The sequence below is a fragment of the Lutzomyia longipalpis genome, chromosome 2, assembly GCF_024334085.1.
Source record: "Lutzomyia longipalpis isolate SR_M1_2022 chromosome 2, ASM2433408v1".
Taxonomy (NCBI): Eukaryota; Metazoa; Arthropoda; class Insecta; order Diptera; family Psychodidae; genus Lutzomyia; species Lutzomyia longipalpis.
In genome coordinates this window covers 30,169,705-30,192,898 of record NC_074708.1, presented here as the reverse complement: position 1 = coordinate 30,192,898, position 23,194 = coordinate 30,169,705, and the positions used below count along the sequence as shown (strand labels likewise).

At 34.7% G+C, this 23,194-nt stretch overlaps 1 protein-coding gene across 12 annotated transcripts; it reads right to left on the bottom strand.

The window, feature by feature from the left end:
• Positions 1–22,779, bottom strand: LOC129790127 (partitioning defective 3 homolog). 12 transcript variants are annotated; one of them, XM_055827411.1, is made up of 8 exons: positions 22,384–22,779; positions 18,664–19,215; positions 6,106–8,531; positions 5,384–5,646; positions 4,976–5,257; positions 3,892–4,291; positions 3,287–3,382; positions 1–1,501 (listed from the first exon to the last, which is right to left on the bottom strand). In XM_055827411.1, exons 2-8 carry the CDS (start codon positions 18,781–18,783, stop codon positions 1,195–1,197), a joined length of 3,894 nt encoding a protein of 1,297 aa, XP_055683386.1. In that variant the 5' UTR covers positions 18,784–19,215; positions 22,384–22,779; the 3' UTR covers positions 1–1,194. The 12 variants fall into 12 exon arrangements, with proteins under 12 accessions (XP_055683386.1, XP_055683385.1, XP_055683384.1 ...); XM_055827410.1 differs by having other exon boundaries at positions 22,089–22,766; XM_055827409.1 differs by having other exon boundaries at positions 22,266–22,766.
• Between the last annotated feature and the right edge of the window lie 415 nt (positions 22,780–23,194).

Below are 23,194 nucleotides of genomic sequence, written 5' to 3'. Positions count from 1 at the left end.
TTTCACTAAAATATAATTATTATATTCACCAAAAATACATTTTTCTTTTATAGGCTCTTTTTTCACATAGTTTTTCACTATATTATGTATATATTTTTTCACCACTACTATATTCGTTATACTGAATGGAAGTTGTTTAATTTAAAACTGGTAAAATGTATTTTCCGATATAAAACATCGGATTAAACTCTTTGCAATCACAGTACAGTATAAGAAAAAAAAAGTACCTACTAATGAAAAAAAATCGATGGATAAAATCTTACACGCTTCTTGAGATTTTCTTTTAATTCTAGCTGTCTTTTCTGTCTTTCTTTCTATACAATTTGTGTAGGCACTTAATATAATATTTCTGCAATATCTAAAATGCCAAATATCCAAAGAAAATTAAGTACACTAACAAATGGAATTAAGTTAATCTCATTAGGAAATTAATTAAGTACTTTTACATGCAAAATAGATGGTTTTACCATAGCATTACGCATTTTATAATTTTCTTTTAAATTAATATACTGAAAAAAAAATGATATAAAAATGCGCTATTTCCTGTTATTTTTCCTACTTTTAACTCCTAAGGCAATTTTCTTTTTAATAAGACACTGCAACTTTCTTTTATGTATGTATATTGATTTTCTAAAAAAAATTCTAGCACTTTTCGAACGTTTTATTTTAATAAAATAATTTACTTTAATAGCATTTCTTTGTTCATCTGTATGCAATATTGAAAAAATAATGATTTTCAATATCTAAAGCACTTTAGAGAATATTTGTTTTTTTTTCTAATTCTTCAATGTAACAAGCACCTCGCAAAATGAAGTGAATTTAATTGGCGTTCAAATTCAATAACATTTTTAATGGTTAATATTACTTTTTCACTATTTTAATTATTTTATTCGAGGTTAACTTTATTATAATTTAATATGAGTGGTAGTTGAAAATGTGCCCGCAACTTCTACATGCATGGAAAATGAAGAATTCCTAAAGAAGTACACAAAAAATACTGCTGGAATTTTTAATCTAAATAACTTTCTTCATCAATGGAATGCAAATAAATTTTTTCGTCAATGTCTTTTCATTTAATGTAAGAATATAAGTCTAAAGAAATTAATTTAAGTGTTTTCTTTTTTAAATACAATTTGCCAAACTTTGCGAGATCGTCTCCTAAATGTTGCTTACAATTTGTTAACAGACACACAGTTAAACCTTCGACGATGGTTGGGAATTTTGCGTTTTATTTGGATGTTGAGGCTGACGAATGGTGACTTGAGTGACGAAAGGACCACGACTTCGTGTACTTCCACCCACGCCATTCCACTGTCTGCCCCGTCCAGCAACAGGTGCTCCCGCGCCACCCTTCCAGCCACATTCAGACCGACTATCCGTGGGGAACTGGAGAGTCTCGTACTCGTAGTAGCTGGAGATGGGGCGCGAGGAATTCTGTCGTACTGGGTACGCATTGACAGTGCGCGTTGAGCGCTGTGACTGATATTGTTGGTGATTTCGACTGTAATTAAGAAGAAGGAAAATGTACTGGTAAGCTGACCAAGCTTACGGGAGCTGTGTTTCTTTCAGTGTACCAATTTTGTGAGAGCAAACTAGAACGCGAATTAATTTAAATACGCGCAAAGTCGGGGAAAGTTGAAAAGTCATACCCTAAGAAATGTTTGGAAGGCCATATCTCGAGAACGGATCCATAGATTTTCATAAATTTTTTTTGTTTGAAAGGTCTTGAAGTCAGCTATAACATATCGAAAAATGAAAAAAATTTATGTCGCCTTTTTCGAAAAATTCGAGTTCGAAATTTTCGAAAACTTTGTTTTTGACTTTAGCGCCTCTTGCGGTCATTTCTCGAAGTTGCAATGTTCTAGACATTTGTAGGGTTTCTCGAAACCTTTCATTTGCACTTGAGTTGATCAAAATCCGACTTGTAGAACCCGAGATATGACATGCCAACTTTGGAAGGCTATATCTCGAGAACGGCGACATAGATTTTCTTCATTTTTGGCATGGAGCTAGATAATATAGTCAGCTATAACATATCAAAAAATGAAGCAAATCGATAATGGCGTTTTCGAGATATTCATCGAAAACTCATCGAAAATTTTGTTTTTGATTTTTGGCCCCCTAGCGGTCACTTTTGAAACTTCGGATGTTCTAGAGAGTTGTAGGGTTTGTTGAGATCTTTCATTTGACCCCGGGTTGATCAAAATCGGTCAAGTCGTTTTCGAGTTATGGTCGATTTTCGATGAAAAATTGTGGCGGCCATATTGACTAAACGGCTTGACCGATTTTCGAAAATGAGGTATCGTTGGAAAGCTCTTGATGGCCCCTATAACATATCAAAATTTCAGATTTTTGGCTATTACATGGGCTGAGATATAGCGAAAACAAAATTTTGAGGTTATTCAAAATGGCGGACGGGGGAGTGGGGTGGTGGATTTGACCTCATAATCGGATTTCTTCAGGTCGATATTTAAACTTTGCCGTTTACCGCAAGTCTCTATCTATCACCGTTCTCTTGCAATTTAAGTTTATAATCCGGCCGGACGGCCGGACGGCCGGCCGGCCGGAAAAAATTTTTTTTGGCGCATACGTTTTTTGGAATGTGGGGACCCTAATTCGTGCTCATCCCAAGTTTGAGCCCGATCTGACGACTTTCGATTTTGCTCGGTACACAAAAGCTGTGTCTGAAAGAAACACAGCTAAAACGTCTCAATAGATTTTAAATAAATTAAATAAGCGTTTTGACTACTAATTTGCAAAAATTTACAAATTTAAAGCTCAAATTCAATTTAGGAAGTTTAATCTAAATTTTTTACTCAAAGCTGCAAAATTATTTAATTTGAAATTGATTTGAAATTTTCTAATATTATCTTCATAATTGTATCATCTAAATAATTCTAACAAAGTAAAACGTAGGTATGTTTAATATTCACTCTAATTCATTTTTTGAATATTAAATTTAAAAAAAAAAGCTAAAATGTATAATAATTTCGTATAAATTTTTGATGAAATAAATTAATAAATTAGCTCTGAAATAAATTCAAAAGTGAAATGTTTTCATTTTCAATAAAATGAATAAAGAATGGCATGTTTGATCATTATTTTGAATAAAATCAGAATAGACAATTAGGTGAAATTGTGCGAGAAAAATAAACTCATAATTGGTTAGTCATGTACATAATACAACATTGCCCCGTGCTTTTGTTAATGACCCAATAAAAATACAACAAAAAAAATCCATGCAAAATTATTAACAAAATGTCACGATGAGATTGTTTGTTGTTACCTTTCCTCTTCAACTTTAACTCTTTGGTGCATTACTTGCTGCCTCATCTGTGTGAGTGTAGATTCAGATAGTTGATCAGAAGGGGGAGGAGGAGAACTATATAGAGGGAAATGATGACGATGCTTTTAGTAAGATGATTATACATAAATTAAAAACAAAAAACAATGTGCAAAGAAAAAAAAACATTCTCCACGAAGAAGTTCTCAATCCATTTAGAATGTGTTTACAAACATAAATATTCATGTAGAAAAATTAAAAAAGATAAATCATCCTCATTAAGTGTGTGGTGCCCTCCTATTTTTATATATTTATATTAATTCCATTCTAACCTTTTAGAATAGTCCCACGTGATTTGAACACAATATCTTCATGAGACAATCCGTGCATCTTTGTCCGTGCCTTTTATATTTATATATTTAACCCATCACACAACACATAAGAACGCACACAAATAATATTGTTAGCGTGAAAATGAGAGAGAAAAGTGATTTTTTAACATGCCACACAAAATAAATTCTCATCAATTTACAAAAGAATTCCTCTCAAATAAAACAATCTCTGTTCATTATCACAGAGAGAAGAAGAAATTCCACATGCGAGCTTACCTCATTTGCTCTTGATGATCGTCGTATTTGAAACCGGGTCGGTAGCGCTGGAAGAAGTGATCATTGTTGACGGTGGATGTTTCAGCAATTGGTGCTGGGGGTGGTTGATAGCCTGGGGGTCCCCCTAGAGGTCTATCACCGCTATATGGCTTTGGTGGTAATTCTCGCTTCTGCGGAGAATGCTTTTGGTGCCCGTCAAAGGTATTCATTGTCTCCGCCGGAGCAATTCCATCCTTCCGGTGCTTACCGAAGCGGAACATATGACCAATTCCCTTGAGCAAGCTCGACTTTTTGCCACTTCCGCTCCTCTTTTGCTTCCCACTACTCACTGACGACTGTAGTGGACTATTTCGATTTATGGCTGGCCCATCGTAGTCCAAGAGCCACTGTTTGCGAGATTCTGATAAATTGATAAGAGAAAGGGATAAAGAACAAATTATGTTTTTAGGCCGATGAATGAGTTTTTCTTCTTGATGAAACTGGTAATTTGATTGAATATTTTCTTAATTTTATTGCAAAACAAGAATTTTCTGTTTCATGGACACTCTGCAGAAGCTATAAGAAGTTTTTAATTAAATTCTACGATGTAAAGCAATTAAGATATTGTAATTTAGCTGATGCAAGTGACTGGACAAGTGACCATATTGAATATGTTGAGATTATTATTAAGATATACATTTCATTAGTATGTGGAACATACCGATGGCTATCTTAATTTATCCTTAGATGGTAAATTAGGGAAAAAACTTGATTTGAGAAGCTAATACTTTCTTTGCAAGATTTAAGACTAAAGCTTGGAAATTTTGTCTAACAAAAATCCTTGAGACTTAAACCCCAGCACTGTGAGAGGCATATCACAATCATTTATATTCTGTTATTTTTTTTTGTTTCCCAGTCAGCTCACATTCTCTTTTGGCAGGTAAATTGGTGATCCATGAAGTGAATTAGAATAGAACAATGATGGGATTTTTTACATTGATTTCAATATAACTGCGTGTGTGAGACAAAATAAATTTATGTTGTATGTATGCATAAATCAAATCATAATGCCCTACGATGACAGTTTAAAGTGTCGCACACTCACCATTTTCTGGAGGACACTCCACAGCTGCTCTGAGAATCTCTTCTCTACCCCGTCCACGTGGCGTACGCAATGCCACAGGTCCACGTGGTTCGTCGGCCATTTGAATTTCATGAACCATCGTCTGAAGAGATTCAAGACTCGATGATTTCTTCAATCCCAGAGATGGTCCAAGATCCGTCACGCGATCCATTGCCTCAGATGCGTGTTGTACATTGGAATTACTCCCGACTTTCTTCACTATTGCATCTCGACCCATTTTACCCAGGGAGTCTACAGAACCACCTGCGTTACCATTAATGAATTAAGTGTTAATGAAATTAGAGCAATTTATAGTCACTGAATTCATGAAGAAAATAACACATAAATACAATTTATTATACATATAGTTATGTAATGCGAATATCTTACTTGCAGCCATTGCGGCTTTTCTCTCCCTCTCACGATCCTCACGCAATTTCTTATTTCTCTGATACGTTCCCGTTTCTTTTGCATCCAGAGCTGCATGGTGCTTCTCAGAAATTGATCTTCGTCCAATTGCATCTCTACTAAATGCCTCACCAGTTGGTGGTTCCAATGACAATTGACTCGAGTAGGTCACATCACCCGAAGTGAGTGTTGCATTTGAGTCTGCAGATGCCATTGATTGGTACTGAGGACGATTTGGCAGAGTCCTGATTGCAAAGAAAAAAAAAACAATTTGAATCTCAATTTAAATTGTTTTCCAGCATTATGTACATTTAGAATGTAAAGTAAATTCAGAGATTTCATCATTTCTGCTGCAAATAACTTTGACTTTTATCATGTTGCTGTAATACAACCTTCCTCGTTCCACTGTGCAGGTACAATTGCACAATATATTATATTCTTATTGTTAAAATAAGCAAAATTATACAAAAAAAAATTACTTATACTCACATACGACAAATTATCTTGCTAAATGACACGATTATTGCATTATAATTTACTTGTACATAAAGGAATACTAAAAGTGTTTTAAAAATTATTTTTTTGGTAACTAAAAGGTAGTTCGTAGTAAGAGGAAGATATTTAACAAAGCAAAACGCATGAAATAATCTCTATCTCAGAATTATAGAAAATAAAAAAGATATAATAAATCGATATGGACTCACGGTGATGTAGGTTCTGAATCTTCCTCAATGAGAATGGAGTTATTTCGATTGTTGATGTGATTGCTGTTAACAGCCAATGGGCTCCAGCTGGTATCTTTGGTAGCCATGTAGTAACTCTCATTGCGTAGCCCTGGCATAGTGTATGGAGATGATGAAGCCATTGGTTGCTTCATCTCAACACCACCTGTTAGCCTCTCCACGACGGGATTGTTCCACATTTCAACAACTGTATTTTCCTCTTTTCTATTCTTCTGTGGTTCACAATTCAAGTAAATCACTGTTGCATTGGCTCTATCATTTGATCCTGTTGCCACTTCAAGGAGATCCCCCATACTGCTGGGTCGGGAAATTTTCCTCGCAACTGACAAGGTGATGACTCCGGGGAATTTGCCCCCTGTGTGTAGCATTGCACGTCGTAGAGTCTCCATGGCATCGGCATTACTTTGACCCAATAGGGACACACCATTAACACTGAGAAGTTGATCATTCATCTTGAGTCGTCCATCTCGAGAGGCTGCTCCACCGTGAAGAACACTCTTCACAAAAATTCCAAGATCACCATCAGTTTGTCGATTGAAGGACCCATTTCCACTTGAACCCGTCTTGCCTTTCACACTCACACCCAATCCTGCCCTTTCAGTATCATGAACAGGAATGTGGAGAGTGATAATTTCTCTATTCTTCCATGACAGCGTTCCCGCTGAACTTTCGGCTGACGATGAATTTGTACTCTGTCCCCCGAGAGAATTTTTCCCCTCTGATTGGCCCAAACTCTTCACTGATGGTGACTTTTGGGGCTTCTGTGGCAGAACAGGAGGTGGTGGCTTCGGGGGAGTTCCCTCGTTATTTTCCTTGTCCATCTCATACCGCACTTCACGCTCATCAATCTCCTCGAGATCACTCTGACGCGACACAACAATATTCACCGTCGCCCCCAGCTGTGTGGCACGTAAAATACTAACAACCTCCGACTGTGTCTTCCCAGTCATGGCAATACCATCAACTTCAAGCAGTCGATCGCCTGGTTTCAGCTTCCCACTCTCAATTGCCGCACCCCGTGGAAGGATGTTTTTTATATAGATCGGACAGTGTCCTCCCGTGGGATTGTCTCGAGTTGTCACACTGAATCCCAATCCATGGCCACCCTTCTTCAGGGCAATCTCAATACGTCGACCCAGCTTGCGTGTGTTCGCCACCTGAAGGCTATTTGTAGCTGGAGTCCCGGCAGTCTTACGATTTGGTGACACAGTGGCCACTTTTGCGGGGATTCTATACTCCCCATCTCCCACGTCCTTGCCTTCATTCCTTCTTGCGGCATTTCGATTTGCCGTTGATACGCGAAAACGCAATTCTGTCGAGGAGAGACTCTTCTTGAGATAGCTTTGGAGGTTGTTTTCAGACATTCCCGCTAATTTTGTGCCGTTTATTTCAAGAATTCTATCCCCCTTCTGTAGTCTCCCACGTTCTGCACGACTCCCGGGCTCCACTGACTGCACCAAAAGACCACCATTGAGAAGATCCGGAATGGCCGTCAATCCCAAAGGTCCTCCACCCTGTTCGTTGATTACTAGCAGCATTTCGGTGTCCCTTTTGTCACGCATCGATTCATATGCTTGACCCAATGGCTCCTTTCGCTTTAGATCTCTTGGGAGGGACTTTGAATTGAATGATGCACTCGTGGATTGGTTCATATTAGCTGCTGCTTTCTCAGCAGCTTCCATCCAACGGTATCCCGGAGCTGTCTCACCCAGAAATTGCATTGATAGCCTTCCAGAGCGCGAAAATGACGTCCCTGGACTCGTGCCATGGGGTTCTGCAGCCTCAACAAGAGGTTCGGGCCACTGGGCTGTCGGTGGAGTCAAATAGTTCGCTGCATTGTTCACTACATTGGTGAGAATTCTCTCAGCGGGTGAGTCTGTGTCTCGTCGGCATACAGGAGCTGCTGACCACCTCTTCATTGACTCCTGCTGTTGCTTCTCGTGCGTTGGGCACTGACAAAGGGGGCTCCGCTGATTACATTCACTCTGTGCAAGTGTCTGCGGTATGGATGGATCACTGCTGCGCCGTACTTGCAAACCCAATCCCAATGGACTAACACTGTCCGTCACTTCAATATGCGATCGACTACCATTGGATGCATTGTCGCTGTACTTTGCCAATTCCGTCACTTGAGTCCCAGCTTCATCTGGGTATACTCTTTTGAGATTCCCCCCATTAACACCGCGGAAGATGTCAGGACTTCCTGTGCCCACGGAACTCCCACTGGCACCATCACCACCCCCCTGCGGTACATTTGGCTCTGGGCAATCGTCGAAACTAGCCAAAATTTGCTCTCTATCATCCGCTACGTCACTCACACAGTCATCCGGATCGAGAATCCCTGACTGTGATTGTAAATGATGCACCACCACCCATGAATGTGGATCCTGAAAAAAAAGAGGAATTAATAGTTGCAAATTTGAAAAATATTAGACGAAGTCTTTAAAGTTTTCGTCGATCATACCGGCAGAATTTCATTTTAGACAGGAAGATGATTTTACTAGTTATTTTAGGACATTAGTGACGTCATTATTAGCATTTTTAGCAAACTTTTACTGCTTTTCTATCTGATCCTAGTGTAAAATAAAATGTCTGTGAATTGATTATTCTTTTAACATTAATTTAGTACAAAATTATATTGAGAAGTTTTCCTTAAACGAATATGTTGCAGCTAAGCTAGGAGATTCAAAAAATGTATTTTTTTTAACATTATAATCAACCCATTTAACTTCTACCTATTCTCTTTGAACCGTTATTGAGAAAAGTCATCTCATATTTTACTACCTACAATTTCAGTTATTAATTCTAAATAAGTTGTAGAATTTTTGGATTTCTATAAGCGCTTCTGCCTATTAAAACATTTCTTATGGTATTTTATCTCTTTTATAGATTGTCGTTCACATACCGTAGAATAAAAAAATACATGTATACTTTTAAAGATGATAGAATTTCCATTTTTGTTTATATGCAAATTAATAAGAATATATTGAATGAAATTTCTTGTGGAGAGAACAAATGAGAGCCCTACAGTTGAGCCCACAGAAAGATCCAATTTCATTTATAGTTTTGTGTTTGTGTCTGACTAATTTTTCATTCCTTCAGAGACCACACCTCGTACACCAATGTTATCTCCGTAGCGCTATTATATTCACAAATTCATGACATTCTTTGTACTGTGCCCCCACACCCTCCCACACTTCAAATCTCACCGTAAGACGCGGTGATAAGAGTCAATGGGTAAGGAGTATTGACACACAAGAATATAATTGTTCCTCTATTTTTTTTCTGCACAAACAGCACATCTCATAAAAATTGTGATTGTGTGGCAATAAAAATTTTCTATTGAATGTCCCATTCAGATTTTATTACGTACCTACAATCAACGTTTTTTTTTTTTTCAAGTACCAGAGTTGGAGTTTCATTGAGATTTTTAGGAAAATGAAATGATTTTTTTTGGAAAATTTTACTTTTTTGTAAGATTCAGCTCCAATTTAGAAAGAAAGCTCACCTCAACAATTACTTTTCGTGGAATAGTGAGTGAGTAGGACTTTCTCAGGTGATTCAGATCCTTGTGTTTCGCCTGAACACGATAAGTGTGGCGCCAACCAAAAATTCCCGTCAACTTATTGGCCAAAGCGGGACATTTTGGCGGTAAGTCAAACATTCTTTGTGTTTTTTTTTTCTTTAGAGTGTCTCTCTCGTCAAACACAAATGAATTCCACGAGAATTTGCAATAATCTGCTAATTATCCCATGATTGAATTTCTTCTTTTCATTGCACTCTGTCCAACATTTTGCACACAAATATTTTTCATTGTAACACACTTCTTTCACAAACACTTGTTCTTTTCACATAGAGAGGCAGGAAATGGTATCATAATGCTCTAAATTACAATTGTTTGATTCATTTTATTTTCAAACTTCACTATATACCTACAATAAAATTTAATTTTATCGTATGGTATAAAGGAATAAAAAAATGAAGTTTTAGTTTACGGATTTTATTCATATAAATCAAAAACATGAGAGTATATAGAGAGAAAAGTGCCAACGTGTGATTTTTTTGGATATACCTCTTTTACATGTTTAAAAATACATATAATACTGCGAATAAAAATATATAAATGTACCCAAACATAAAAGAAACTCGGTGTGAGATTTTTTTCACTGTGTATTCTCCATGTCTATTAAATTTAATTAGAATGAGGTGGAATGGAGTGAAAAGAGAGACAAGGATTGAGGGAGAGCATATCATGTTGCAACAACACATAATACCATTAAAAACACTGAGAAAATTTATTTTATTTATGTTTTTTTTCCTACTTCTCTCTCGTGCGCCTTTTGTGATTGTAATGAGGAGACTTTTCAATAGAAGATGGAATTTCTTCACATTTTCTTTTTTTTTCGTTGCTTATTTATGTACTCCACTATTCTAAAGTCTCTTTCAACAACTTTGGGAAATTGTACCTATTTTATTATATTTTGGGACACACATAATTAAAAATTCAAGATTAAACCCAATTACAGCTTTTAAAAATCTGGAAAGTTTTTTATTTATAAAAATACAAAGCACAAATTATTGTAAGGCATTAAAAGGAAATTATAATTTTGAGTGCATCCGCAAAAAAAAACAGTTATTCCAATCTTAACAATCTGCTCTCATTAATTTATCGTGGATGCACATCGTCAGGAAAAAAAGCTCACAACTATGATTTAAGAATCACATTGTCAAATTGAATGGCAAAATTATGCGGTGTTAGATTTCGATTAGATAAATATGTAATTAAGTGGAATTTAGGAACATTTTCCACACATAGTTTTATTTTATAGTCCATTCGCTGTTAATGTGTGATAAATTCTCCACACCCAATGTCCCATTTTAAAAATTCATATATAGGTATAAGAAATTAACGAGGTAAAAAGCTAATGAGGGACTTCTTCACCATAAAACCATCCATAATTGGCATGTGATTACATTCATGATAAATTGAAAGAAATTATATCTTTGGTGCTCTCGCGCATCGTTGAAATATTTGCACGTTAGGTAGGTATGTATTCAAACGGAAAATTCTAACTACATATATGTATGTAAGTACAGTACATAAATAAATACATATAGGTAATATATATGTACGTACAGAATAATTTGCAATAGAACCGTAAAGCTTATGTAGAAAGGAAACCAGATGAAACCTTTATTATTCATTTTGAATGTGTATATATGTTTGACTAATGTCGAAAATATTTGCAAAAATTTTTAAGGAATTTCAATTGCAACACTTCACAACCATATAGATATTTTCTTGAGATTTTGAATATACAACACACAATAATAGACGAAGCAAGAAAACAAATTGACCTCAATCATTTTACTCCATTGCCCTCGCTAATGGGGAAATATCTTTGTTAAATTTGAGGTAAAAACGAGTGTGGAAATTAGAAAAATTAATCCATCACTATTCACGAAAAATTCTGTTTTTTCACATCACCTAAATTTTAATGACATTAGAAGCTGTTTGAAAAAAAAAATGAACTCCAAACATTTGATCGATATGGGTTTTGCACCTGATACTTTTTTTTAATGCCTTCTCTCTCCTATAAATTCTCTCATGTGGATCAAAAGACAAATTGTTTGTAGTTTTTGGAGGAAAAAAAAGATTGTAAGAATCGCATGAAAGGGGGGGCCAATACTGAGTCTGAAAATCCCCTCAGTGGAGCCCTTATAAGATCACTCTCAAAAATCATCGCACTTTACTGTAATTCTCACAATTTCTTCATACACTACCTAACATAGCGTAGAATACACAAAACCCCGATATATATATTTCACAAAATGAATTGCCAGTCCAGCAGCATGGCAAACACAGCGCACAACCGACAATCAGGTGATTCAGTATACAACTGAAGTGAAACGTTACCTTAGCTGCCTCACCATACACTCAATTCCACCACCACGAAATGGCCAGACCCACGGCTCAAAATCTACACACAACAACCTAAACATTTTCATTTTGTAGCATAGGAGGAATACCATGATGACGATTGTTACGTGGCCACACCGGTAGGTAAATAATATGAAAATGCAATTTGAAAGAATTCGAGTCTATTCGCATCTTGCAACTATGTGAGATTTATTCACAATGAGTTCATTAGCAATGCAAAAGATGAAATTTCTTAATAATATGTATAGCTATAAAAAATTGCAATTATTCCTGGGTCATTTCACTGTGAGTTTTAAAGAGAAAATTCATATTTTTTTTACTTCACTGCAGATGAGAGACACGAAAACCAATAAAATTAAATCTTATAGAGCGAACATGCCATTCAGAAACAAATACAAAAAAAAAACTACCAGCAGAGAATAACGAATTTTAGGGAAGTATACCATAGTGATGCAAGTTTCATTATTATCTTTTCGTGCTTTTTTTTCGCCTTTGATGTCTCTTCCTACGAACTTCATTCATTATTTCTACCCCGAAGATTTCAGCACACCGTCAATTTTTTACGCTCCTCTGCATGCGTGAGAAAATGTTTGATTGGCACACAGAGTGTGTAAAAGTAATCGAAGATGTGCATTACACTCTGCGGTTGCATAATTTTCTATAAAATCCACAAAATTATCATGATAGATGAGTGTACATCGAAAGGTGGAAAAAAGGAATATCAGTATGATTCATAATAGCTAAATTTCACACAAACAAATGGAAATGATCAGTAAAATAAATCAGTTCATTAAAAAAATATATTATTAATTAAAAATAATATATTATCCTTAGGTAAACACCTCCTAAAATATATTTCTGGCTACGCTCCTGTCGTTAATCCATTTTTTTTTGAAGATTCGGTAAAATAAAAGAGATAAAATAACAAACAATTCAATTTTTTGTTGCATGTTCAACTGACTCCAATCTCCGGTCTAAAATATATACAAACTTTAAGATAATGGAAAGATATACGAATGTAACATACATGCGTGAGATTCAATTTAATTGTCAGCACATTTAATCATTTTCAATCGAAAACTCCAAAGTACATGATTCTGTTGATATTACTTATTGTATTTTCTTATCAAATTTAATTAACCATTTCAATGAGAGATTGTACCAATAAGATAAAAATTAATACAAATCATCTACAACATGCTTTCTCACACATTTCTCCATCTTAATACATATAAATACAGTTCTTGAAGATAAACAAAATAATGTGTCAGAAGTAGCACATTTTGAGTCCTTGGTGATGACATGTTTACGTACAATGAGCGAAATCTTCAGTATACCTATGCCATGTTGTATATAACGTTGTATATATAATTTTTTATGTCAGCAAATGTGGCTCAAATTTTGTAAGAAAGTCTACAAATAAGCACGAATGTGTGTAAAAAAAAAAGCTCTCTTTAGCATTGTTTGCAATTTTTTTTAGTTGTATATTTTCTTGCACAAGTAAATGCCCAGGTAATGCAGCGAAACAAAATTTTAACATAGTCATCTTCATTTTTGCAATTCTTTTCTATTTTGTAAATGAAAAAGTCGAAATCATGGTTTTTTTTCAGACTTATTCTCTAATATATCTGTATATACAATATGTATTGTTTTTTCAATTAGAACAGAGTGCATGTTAATTGAGATTTGTAAGAAAAAGACGTCAATGAAAACCTCAGCATTGAGTAAAAGTAAATGTATCTCATTCAGTGGTTAATTTCTTTTTCAATATCACCGCATTTTCAATATGTTGAGAGTGGAAATTTGAGAGAAGTTTTTCATTCTTTCCCAGCATGCCGATCGCATTGGAAATTATTTGCATTATTAATAGAAATAAAAAAAAACACCTTTCACTTCCCACAAGTGTAAATTGCACTTTCATGTTATCTCAGACGAAAAAAGTAGGTACTTTTATGTTTATATATGTACATAATATGTAGGGGAGGGCGGGGCTAATAAAGTCACTTAAGGGTTTAGAAAAAGCTCAAAATGTCATATTTCCCAAATAGATAAAACGAAATGTGTAGCTCATTTCTTTAGAAAATTTACTGCCCTACAACTCTTTCTCAGATCATTTTGTTCTATCTAGCAAGGAAATATGATATTTTGAGCTTTTTCCAAACCCTTAAGTGACTTTATTAGCCCCGCCCTCCCCTACGTATGTACAGATTGACTTTTCAGGAATTTTCCCACTAAATTTTTGAGATTAAAAAAAAGAGATTTATAATATTCACAATAGAATGTCTTGTAAAAATGTACATGAAAATGTGAAAATTTTTTCTCACTAATTACGATATATTTTATCAAAAGAGTGAATAACATACCTATGTAGTGAAAAAAAAAGTAACTCATGGTCTTGTTATATTTTCAAGTTCAACGATTTTCATGAGAAAAAAAGAGAGAAGATAGAGAAGACGAAGAAATAAATTTCACAGTAGAAAAAAAACAGAATTGTTTAATACTTTTTCTTTTCTATTTGCCTCCTCTTATTGTAACTTTCAAGGTTGTCACTTAATCATCATTTAATTGCAATTCACAACGCTATATATTTCTCTTCTCCTTCTCACATTGGAATTTTCATTCATTGGAGCACCTTCGTTTCATCTCCATCATATGCCGACAATGTAATTTTTGTGTTTTCTTGTCCCCCTCCATTTTTTTGCATTCTATCTCAAGTACTTGATCTTTCCTCTTCGCCACATCGCGTAGAGACCGGAAATAGTGGTCAACACATGTAGTTGAGAGAGAAAAGTAAGATATCTTGGATACACAAGAATTGCTACGTTTTCTATGTGGCCACCGACCCAATGAAATACACAGAAGGTGGAGCAGAGAGCCCCTCTGTGTATAAGCTCCAATTCCCTATAATGAGACCTTTGTGGTACCCACAAATAATACATTTATGCTGCACTATGCATTTTATATTATACTATAATATGCATGTATTTAGATTCAATTTTGCGAGAGAAATTTTATCGAAGAATTCGTTATTGCCGTGTGCGTTGAAGCGTATCTAATTTAAAATTCACCTTACAAGCCTCTTTGTAAAGTATTATGTATGCAGAGGAGCATAAAATATTCTCTCACAGCCCTATGTGTCTTTCTAAAGTCTCAAGATAGCATTTACAAGAAACCTTGAGAGACATTGTTGCAGCACCAGAGCTTAAATGTTGCATATAAAAAGCAAGCAGAATCACAAAAGCAACAAAAAAGTAACATCAGGTGTGAGATTATCATCAAGAGTTCTCAAGATAGAAGGACAGGTTAAGATCAACAGAACAAAATAAGAAAGAAAAACATAACATTGCTGGGTAATTGAACAATTATAGGGTAATCAATTTAATTTTGAACTTCCTTCAGAAAAAGGGCGGAAGTGAGTTTGAGAATTAGATTTGTATGCTTTAATAGGCATTATAGGTATATCTTTTTGTTGGAGAGACAAATTATACAAAATACATATCACGGACGCAAAAATATTCTAAAATCTTAAATCTCTTAAAAGCTGAACTAGATTTTGGTCATTAATCATAGAAATAAATTGAATTAAGAAAAAGTATAATCCTGAATTAACTGATCCTGCTCTGAAGGGATATGGAATTCTCTCATTATTTATATACATATATTTATTTTATTTTAAATTTCAATTTTAATTGCACTAATCTTATGCTTTAGTTTTCAATTAAAGACATTTTATAGCAATCTATTTCATCCGAATGTAATGGGTTTTTTTTTACATTCATTTCCAGAAAATTAGCACTCATCTTACCTGGTACACCTTATTCAATCATTCTCTTATTCATTTAATTTAAATTATTTATTTCCGTTAGCAACGTTTTTTCTCATTTCATAAACACAAATTGTTCATTCACGAGTTTTCTCCAAAATGTAGACAAAACAGAGTTTTCAAATGTTAAACAGAAATTAAGTCAGATCCTAATCAAATGTATTTAGTCAAGTAAATTTTACTTATTTTAAAGATTTGCATTAAGGATATAGAAATTGTTAGTTCCTAGAAATCCTGTAAGAATTTAATTAACTTTAAACGCAATTCAGTAAGATAAAAATAGATCATGTTTTTTTTAAAATTATTTTTAAACTAAAATTAGATTATTAAATGTAAACGTAAATTTTAGGACAAGAAAAATTAGTTGAAATAGTAGGTATTTTATAATCTGCTAAATACGGTAATTGCATTATTATCTTGCAAACAAAAAAGCTTTTAACACAATTATATTGTAAACATACACACTAGTGCAAAAGTGATACTGTGTTATTAGTATGAATGTAAATAATTAAATCCATACATGCAGATAAAAAAAATCTTCGTCGTTTATTCTGCAATGATTAAAGATTTCACAATTGAACTGATAAAAATTAAAAGATAAATGCTCCATAGATGATTTTTCGTGCTCTTGTTTTAACAATGATAGGCGTTTTATTATGTACCTACCTATATGCATATAGGTACCTACATAATTTTAATATAAAGTAAATTCTTCAATGACTTTTCAGGAATTCCAAACTCATATATACGATGACGAATATCTTTACTTGAATGGCTTAGCTCTTGCGTCTTATTTTTTTTTCATTCATTTTTTATTTATTCTTCTCCCCTGTATATATGTATATATTTTTTTCTTAACCGTCCTATGCTCACACACATGGAGACTTCCACTCTCGATTGAATATATCGCAGAGCACGACATCAACGGCGATGAAGAACTAGTTTCAGTACATTGTGGAATAATAATCAACGGACTTGGGGCAGGTGATTGGGTTAAATAAAATAAACTTTTATGTATTTTGAACATTACAACTCATTGCGCGTTATGCCTTAGTTTGTCTTTGTTCTTTCTCTTCCCCTTTTGTATATAATAGTACACAGGTACATATGTATATAATGTATACAATACACCAACTATAGAATAATCTCCAATTCGAAAATAGAATTGCATTGTAGGTCAAATTGTGGAAAATATTTAGCAGAGAAGGTATCACCCATTGCCATAATACCTTATTTGATTCATTTGATCACATTTGAGAAAAATCAAATCAGGAAAAATCAATAAAGAGAAAACATGCACAATAATGCAAACAATTGAAAAGATGTTTGTTCAAGATCTTTCGCTTTTAAAAAGTCTGTGAGAAATAACTCGAGAGTATAATTATGAGTTTGCAAATTGTGAGAAGTTTTCCGATAAAAAAGTGCATAAAACACACTCATACATACTCCTACCGCGTACTTTTTGCATATACTGTAATGATTTCATTTGAATCAAATTTCACATTCCATCACGATGCAAGTTTTGCCGCAAGTTCCAAAGCACAAGAAGTTGAGAAAAGAAAATATTCAGCGAAATATAATGTTTAAATATTAAAAAGTTGTTTAAACACATTTCAAGGAAAACTGTAGGAGGAATACCACAGATTCGCAGAGAATTTGCCAAGTCTCCATGTCAAGTGACTTGAATATTAATTTAAACTCCTTCACAGTTTTTTTTACCCATTGATATTTCATTGGTATATTCTTTTTTTTTATTAAGCTCTTTTCCTTTTTTTACTGAATGTCACAAATACTATTAAAAAACAGACCATTACTATTTTTATTATTGTTATAAATGTACAGAAAAGGGGAGGATTTTAAAAGTAAAATTTAGTGGGTGGAAACCTTAGAAGCGCCATTCACTTTATGTGAGAATTTTATCGTACACTTCACTATAGAATTTAAGATACAATTAATTAATAAAATTTGTATGCCAAAGAATTTTATTCTAAAATTGGCAAAAATTAGAAAACATTAAGTATACGATGGATTTTCTTTGCTTACTTTCGTTTCGAATTTATTTATATTCTTCTTCAGGTCCTGATTAATATAAAAATTTTTCACTTCACGATAGACAAACAATGAGATCAGTAAAGTTTTAACAGTTCATAAGGAATTTTTGTCTTAGGAAGATAAAATATATAAAAGTAGATAACACCAAATTTTTATACGAATAGTTAAATCAGTTTCAATATACCTAACACAGACTGTAATGGCTATGCCTACCTAATGTATTTTTAAAGTAGCTACTCGTATTCTGTATTAGTCCTCTTACTTTTTTTTGTCATAGTGACTTTTCCACGAGAAAATATAAGAAGCCAATTAAATACTTTAGTGGGACAATGCTTCTGTATTAAACTTACAATATTACATAGTTCTTGCAAGAGTCAATTCATGCAAAATATATTGCACAACTCTCTTCCCACGAAGCGTTAAAAGCTCGAATTAAATTCACTGAATTCGCATGCTCACTGGGGCACGCTGAAGAAGTTATTCTCAAGAATATTCCACAAACTTTCTCTTTCAATTTGGATCTTCCGTTAGAAGAGGAAAAAAAAATTATGCAGACTTCTTAATTTACCCATTCATCTTGATGGGAATTTTTTCCCTTGTAGAGAATGAGGAAGAGTGGAATGTTTGTTGAATTTTTGGGAATGAAAATAAAATTTAAAATGAGAGGAAGGAAGGAAATAAAATAAAAAAAGATTAAACTCACCTTTCCGGAAGCTTTTTTATATCGCCTTATTGCTTCGTCAATTAAATCCTTCACAAGGAGATCTCCATTTCCACAGGGCACCACAATGCGGCATGTACCAAAAGACACTGTCACTTTCATTTTGCACCTCTTTCTTATCAGACTCTGTAACCACCACTAAGTATTTTGAGAAAAATGGGTCTCACTCAATGCGTTGCTCGACACTTTGTCATGCTCTGTTTGAGTTCCTCTTTCAGTTCTTTTGATATAATACACACAATTTTTAGAATAAATTTAAGAGCACAACACACTTGGAATGCTACAGGTATGTAGGTGTTTTTCTTTCTATAATACCATTTAATACACTTCTCTTTTCACCCGGCTTCTTTACTACTTTTTTTTTTTCTTTTTAGACCTTTTCTTATCTCTCTCTTTTTAACACTTGAGGAATATTTCTCTTTCACGCATTCTCATTAAATTCTCTTCTCGTTGTCGGTGTCTCCTGGAGATTTTTCGTTGTTGACTGATGCTCACATACCACAGAGTAAGTATAATTTATTTTTTGTTGATTTTCTGGTGAGAGACAAAAAAAAGAAGATGAGAATGAACGACAATGAAAGAAGAGATACAGTGTTTTGTGTGGTTTCAACAAGAGAATTTTTGATCATTTCAGTCATCTTCATCACACGAAGAGAACACTCTCAAGAAAAGGAAAAATTAACCACAAGAACGTGCTTTTTTTTTCGAAGGACAGGTCAGAATGAGGTTTTTCGTCGAGTACACACCCATATAGAAGTCCAGTGACCAGACGATTTTGTCTTTTGGGACAGCGTGAATATTGATTAGCCTAAAAGAATTCGTTGTTTCCAAAATTATTTAACAAGAAAAAATCTGAAAAGCTACAATGGAAAAACGAGCAGCTATATATATTTTGTGATAAAACTTCAGTCCTTGAAATAAACATGGTATATAAAGCAAATAAAAAAAGAGCTGAATAGCATAATTTTACCGCCACACACCGAAAAAAAATGAGAACACGCAATATTTGCAATTTTCCTGAATCATGATTTAAGAAATTTTCATCAAGGTGTTTACCAAAATTTGCATGTCAAGTAAACATTAAAAAATGATGTTCAAAAGTTTTGACGATTTAAGCACATTGTCTTTTGTTAGTTAAATGAAAAAAGTAAATATTAGGTGTGAAATTGTATAATATTTGAAATATAATTTGTCTACCTATTTAGCTTAGAATGGAATTCAGGTGCAATGCAAACTAATATTGTTATCGCGTGTTTTACATTTTATAATAAAGGTCAAAAGTATAAGAATAAAATTAATTGTTCAGCATTTGTGTTGGATGCAACGAGGCCTAAATTAGTAGTATGATAACGATATGTTTTTATCAGACTGTTTGCCATCTACATAATTTTAATGAACCAAACAAAAATACCTCATCACAACTAATAATCGTGGGTGTATTAAAATTTAATCCTAGTTGCTGGATTTTTTTAAAAAGTTTTTTAGGACTTTTAAATGTAGCTTCATATTAGTTGGTGTTCCACTTCGTGGCCAACACCAAGTATTGTAATCGTCGGATTTTCCGACCACCTCAGATCGGGCTCAAACTTGGTATGAGCACGTTTCAGACATCCCACATTCCAACAATGGTGGTGGAAAATTTTTGATCCGGCCGGCCTGTCGGCCCGCCGGCCTGCCGGCCTGCCGGTGGTCCATACTTTGTCTTATAACTCGAGAATGGTAGGAGATAGAGACTTCCGGTTTGAAGTTTTCTATAGAAATGTGGGTGTAAAATTTCATTTTTTCGCATTTTCAAAATCCAAGATGGCCGCCGTCCGCCATTTTGAACTACCATCAACCACTTCCCTTACAGCTAGAGGTCTGAAATTTTAGTATGTTGTACAGCTCAGTGAGACATTTTTATCGATAATTCATACTTGAAAATCGGTCAAGCGGTTTAGCAAATATGGCGGCCTAAAGCAAAAAGTGTTTTTTCGATATAACTCGAGAACGGCTTGGCCGATTTTGATCATCTTGTTATCAAATAAAAGGTTTCAAGAAGCCCTACAACTGTCTAGAACATTCCAAGTTTCAAAAATGTCCGCAAGAGGCGCTAAAATCAAAAACAAAAATTGCCTAATTTTAAGGGGCAATATCTCCGAATCCCCATTAGGCAAATCTTTTAAATTTTGATATGTTGTAGCCTGACTCAATATCTTTCACCAGTCCAAAAATGAAGAAAATCTATGTCGCCGTTTAGAAGATATAGCCATTTGAAAAATTCTTGAATTTAAAAAGTTCTAATAGCCATATCTCTTGAACGGCTTGTCCGATTTTTCTGAACTTGGTATCAAATTAAAGGTTTTGCAATTCCCTACAACTTTCTAGAACATTAGAACCCTGTAAAACCATTCTTTTAGGGCAAAAAATGCCAAAAACTGTTTCAGTAAAACAAATAGCCGCCATTTTGTGTTCTAGAGGTCACCTTGAAATGTATCGAAATATATGTCAGATTATAGTTTATTTCAAGACCTTTCCAAAACTGGTCAATAAATTTCTGTAAGTCTTATAGAACCAGAGATATGACCATTTTTATCCATCAAATTGCTGAATTTCACAAAAAAAAATCAACTTTGCCTACTAATTCTGCTCACAAATCGCACTACAACGCATAAACAAACTTCTACACGTTGTGGGACACCAACTCTTATAACTGGACGCGTTATGATTGACTTTGAATTGTAAAAATCCAATTGGATTTTTTTTTGTGTATATAACGTATATAATAAGCACTAATGTTGGTTTCATCAAGGACAATACGTTTCTTGAATGAATTTGAGTTAATTTTCTCGATTAATCGGAAAAATATTTTGATGTGTGATAAAATTACAATTTTATGGTTTCAAACAACTACGGGAACCACCAAAATTAGGCACGTTTACATTCGTTTTTCTGTAAATTTTTATTGGGATGATCATAATAACTAATACAGTAGTTACAACAAGTTATTAAAAATTCCCTTTCGTAACTCTGGCTTACAGCAAACAGAGAAGGAACTTTTCCCACTTTTCCTTGGTTTTACTCTGGAGGTTAATCATTAACGCAAAGACGCCCAAGGGCGCAAGAAAATGAGATAATCACTGTACGTGTACGGAGATGAATAAAGTTTAAATGAGTTGCATCCTGCTGTTTGTGCAGTCCCTGCACCCGGTTGAGATGTTTTTTTTTGCCCTTCGTGGCCGCAAGGAACTTTGTCACCAATTTCTCACGTCTTTTCGCATATTTTATGGATATTTTCGCAGCGTGTGAGAGTGATTCAGAGCCCCACAAGTTACTCCCTCCTTCCACAAATTCCATTATTCACCGCGAAATACTCAGAACTCTTCGCTGTATTTGAGCTTCATTCTCACCACCAGCAATTTGTTTACCTTTGTCTCTATGGCGACCATCGATGGTCGCACACAGAGAGAATTTGGCCAGAACGCCAGCGTTCCGGACATCCAGTCAAGCCAGCAGAGACCTTGCCAACGACATTTTTGTCGAAAAATGAACCAGAAAACTTGTGTGGGATATTGACCCGCGAAGGGGTTTCACGAGGAAATTACCTCGAATAATTCTAGGTGTTTTCTTCGGTGGCATTTTGTGGCGTTGGAAAGCGCCGAGGAAGCGTGAATTTAGCGAGTTGGAATTTATGAATATTACGTCATTTCAATGGACACACACCACTCTCACACCATTTGCAGGTAATCCAAATAACTCTTTGCTGTGGATAATTTTGCGTCCACGGCGCAATTTAATCCAATCCCCGAACAATTAAAGTGCGCATATCCAGCAATTTGCAGAAGCAGGTTCTTGTGAGATGATTGCAATGAGAGAGTTGTTGTTCTTTGGACGGACGCCTTCACTTCTTTTATTTCTCTTTCTCTTCTTGTTGTGATTGTAATATTATTACCACACAAAATATGCACAATTACTCCACATTACGTACTTTCACGAACTCACGGAGCAGCACTCACGGGGCACCTCGTGAAATTCACACACAAAGCAACTTTCACGGGGGAAATACGAAAAAGCACTGATCTTTTTGACTTTTCTCTAACACAGCGAAGCGAAACTTCATGTATTTTTGACATAGGTTTGAATTACGCGCTCTAAACGTAGTTCCAAAAGTCATCACTTCTACTTCTTGGCACTGTTGGTTGAGGAGTAAATGAGACGGATGGCGTCACTGATGCTGTCTTCCTCGCACGGAAGGTTTTTCAAAATCTGCGCCAGAAAAATCGCGCAGGACTTTTTAATCCGGCGAATCTCTGGCACAAATTTTTACCAAAGCTCCCCAGAACCCCCTGGAACGTTTCTAGAGTACACCCAATTCCCAAAAATGAGTTTTCCTAGAAAAATATTTTTTTTTTTAAAATTTTCCGACCGTTACATTTCAAAACACATTGCCAGAGTGAGACGAAGGTATTTTCTCATGCCATCTCGGGACTAAATATTGAAACAAAAGAGAAACATAATGTTTCGCATATTTCGG

Excerpts from the sequence above, each read along its gene's own strand:
- LOC129790127 (XM_055827405.1), bottom strand. The coding sequence starts at position 9,808 with ATGTTTGACTTACCGCCAAAATGTCCCGCTTTGGCCAATAAGTTGACG. Across the intron at positions 5,258-5,383 it reads AAAAGCCGCAATGGCTGCAA|GTGGTTCTGTAGACTCCCTG; the intron begins GTAAGATATTCG and ends ATGGTAACGCAG. Across the intron at positions 1,502-3,286 it reads GTTAAAGTTGAAGAGGAAAG|TCGAAATCACCAACAATATC; the intron begins GTAACAACAAAC and ends TCTTAATTACAG.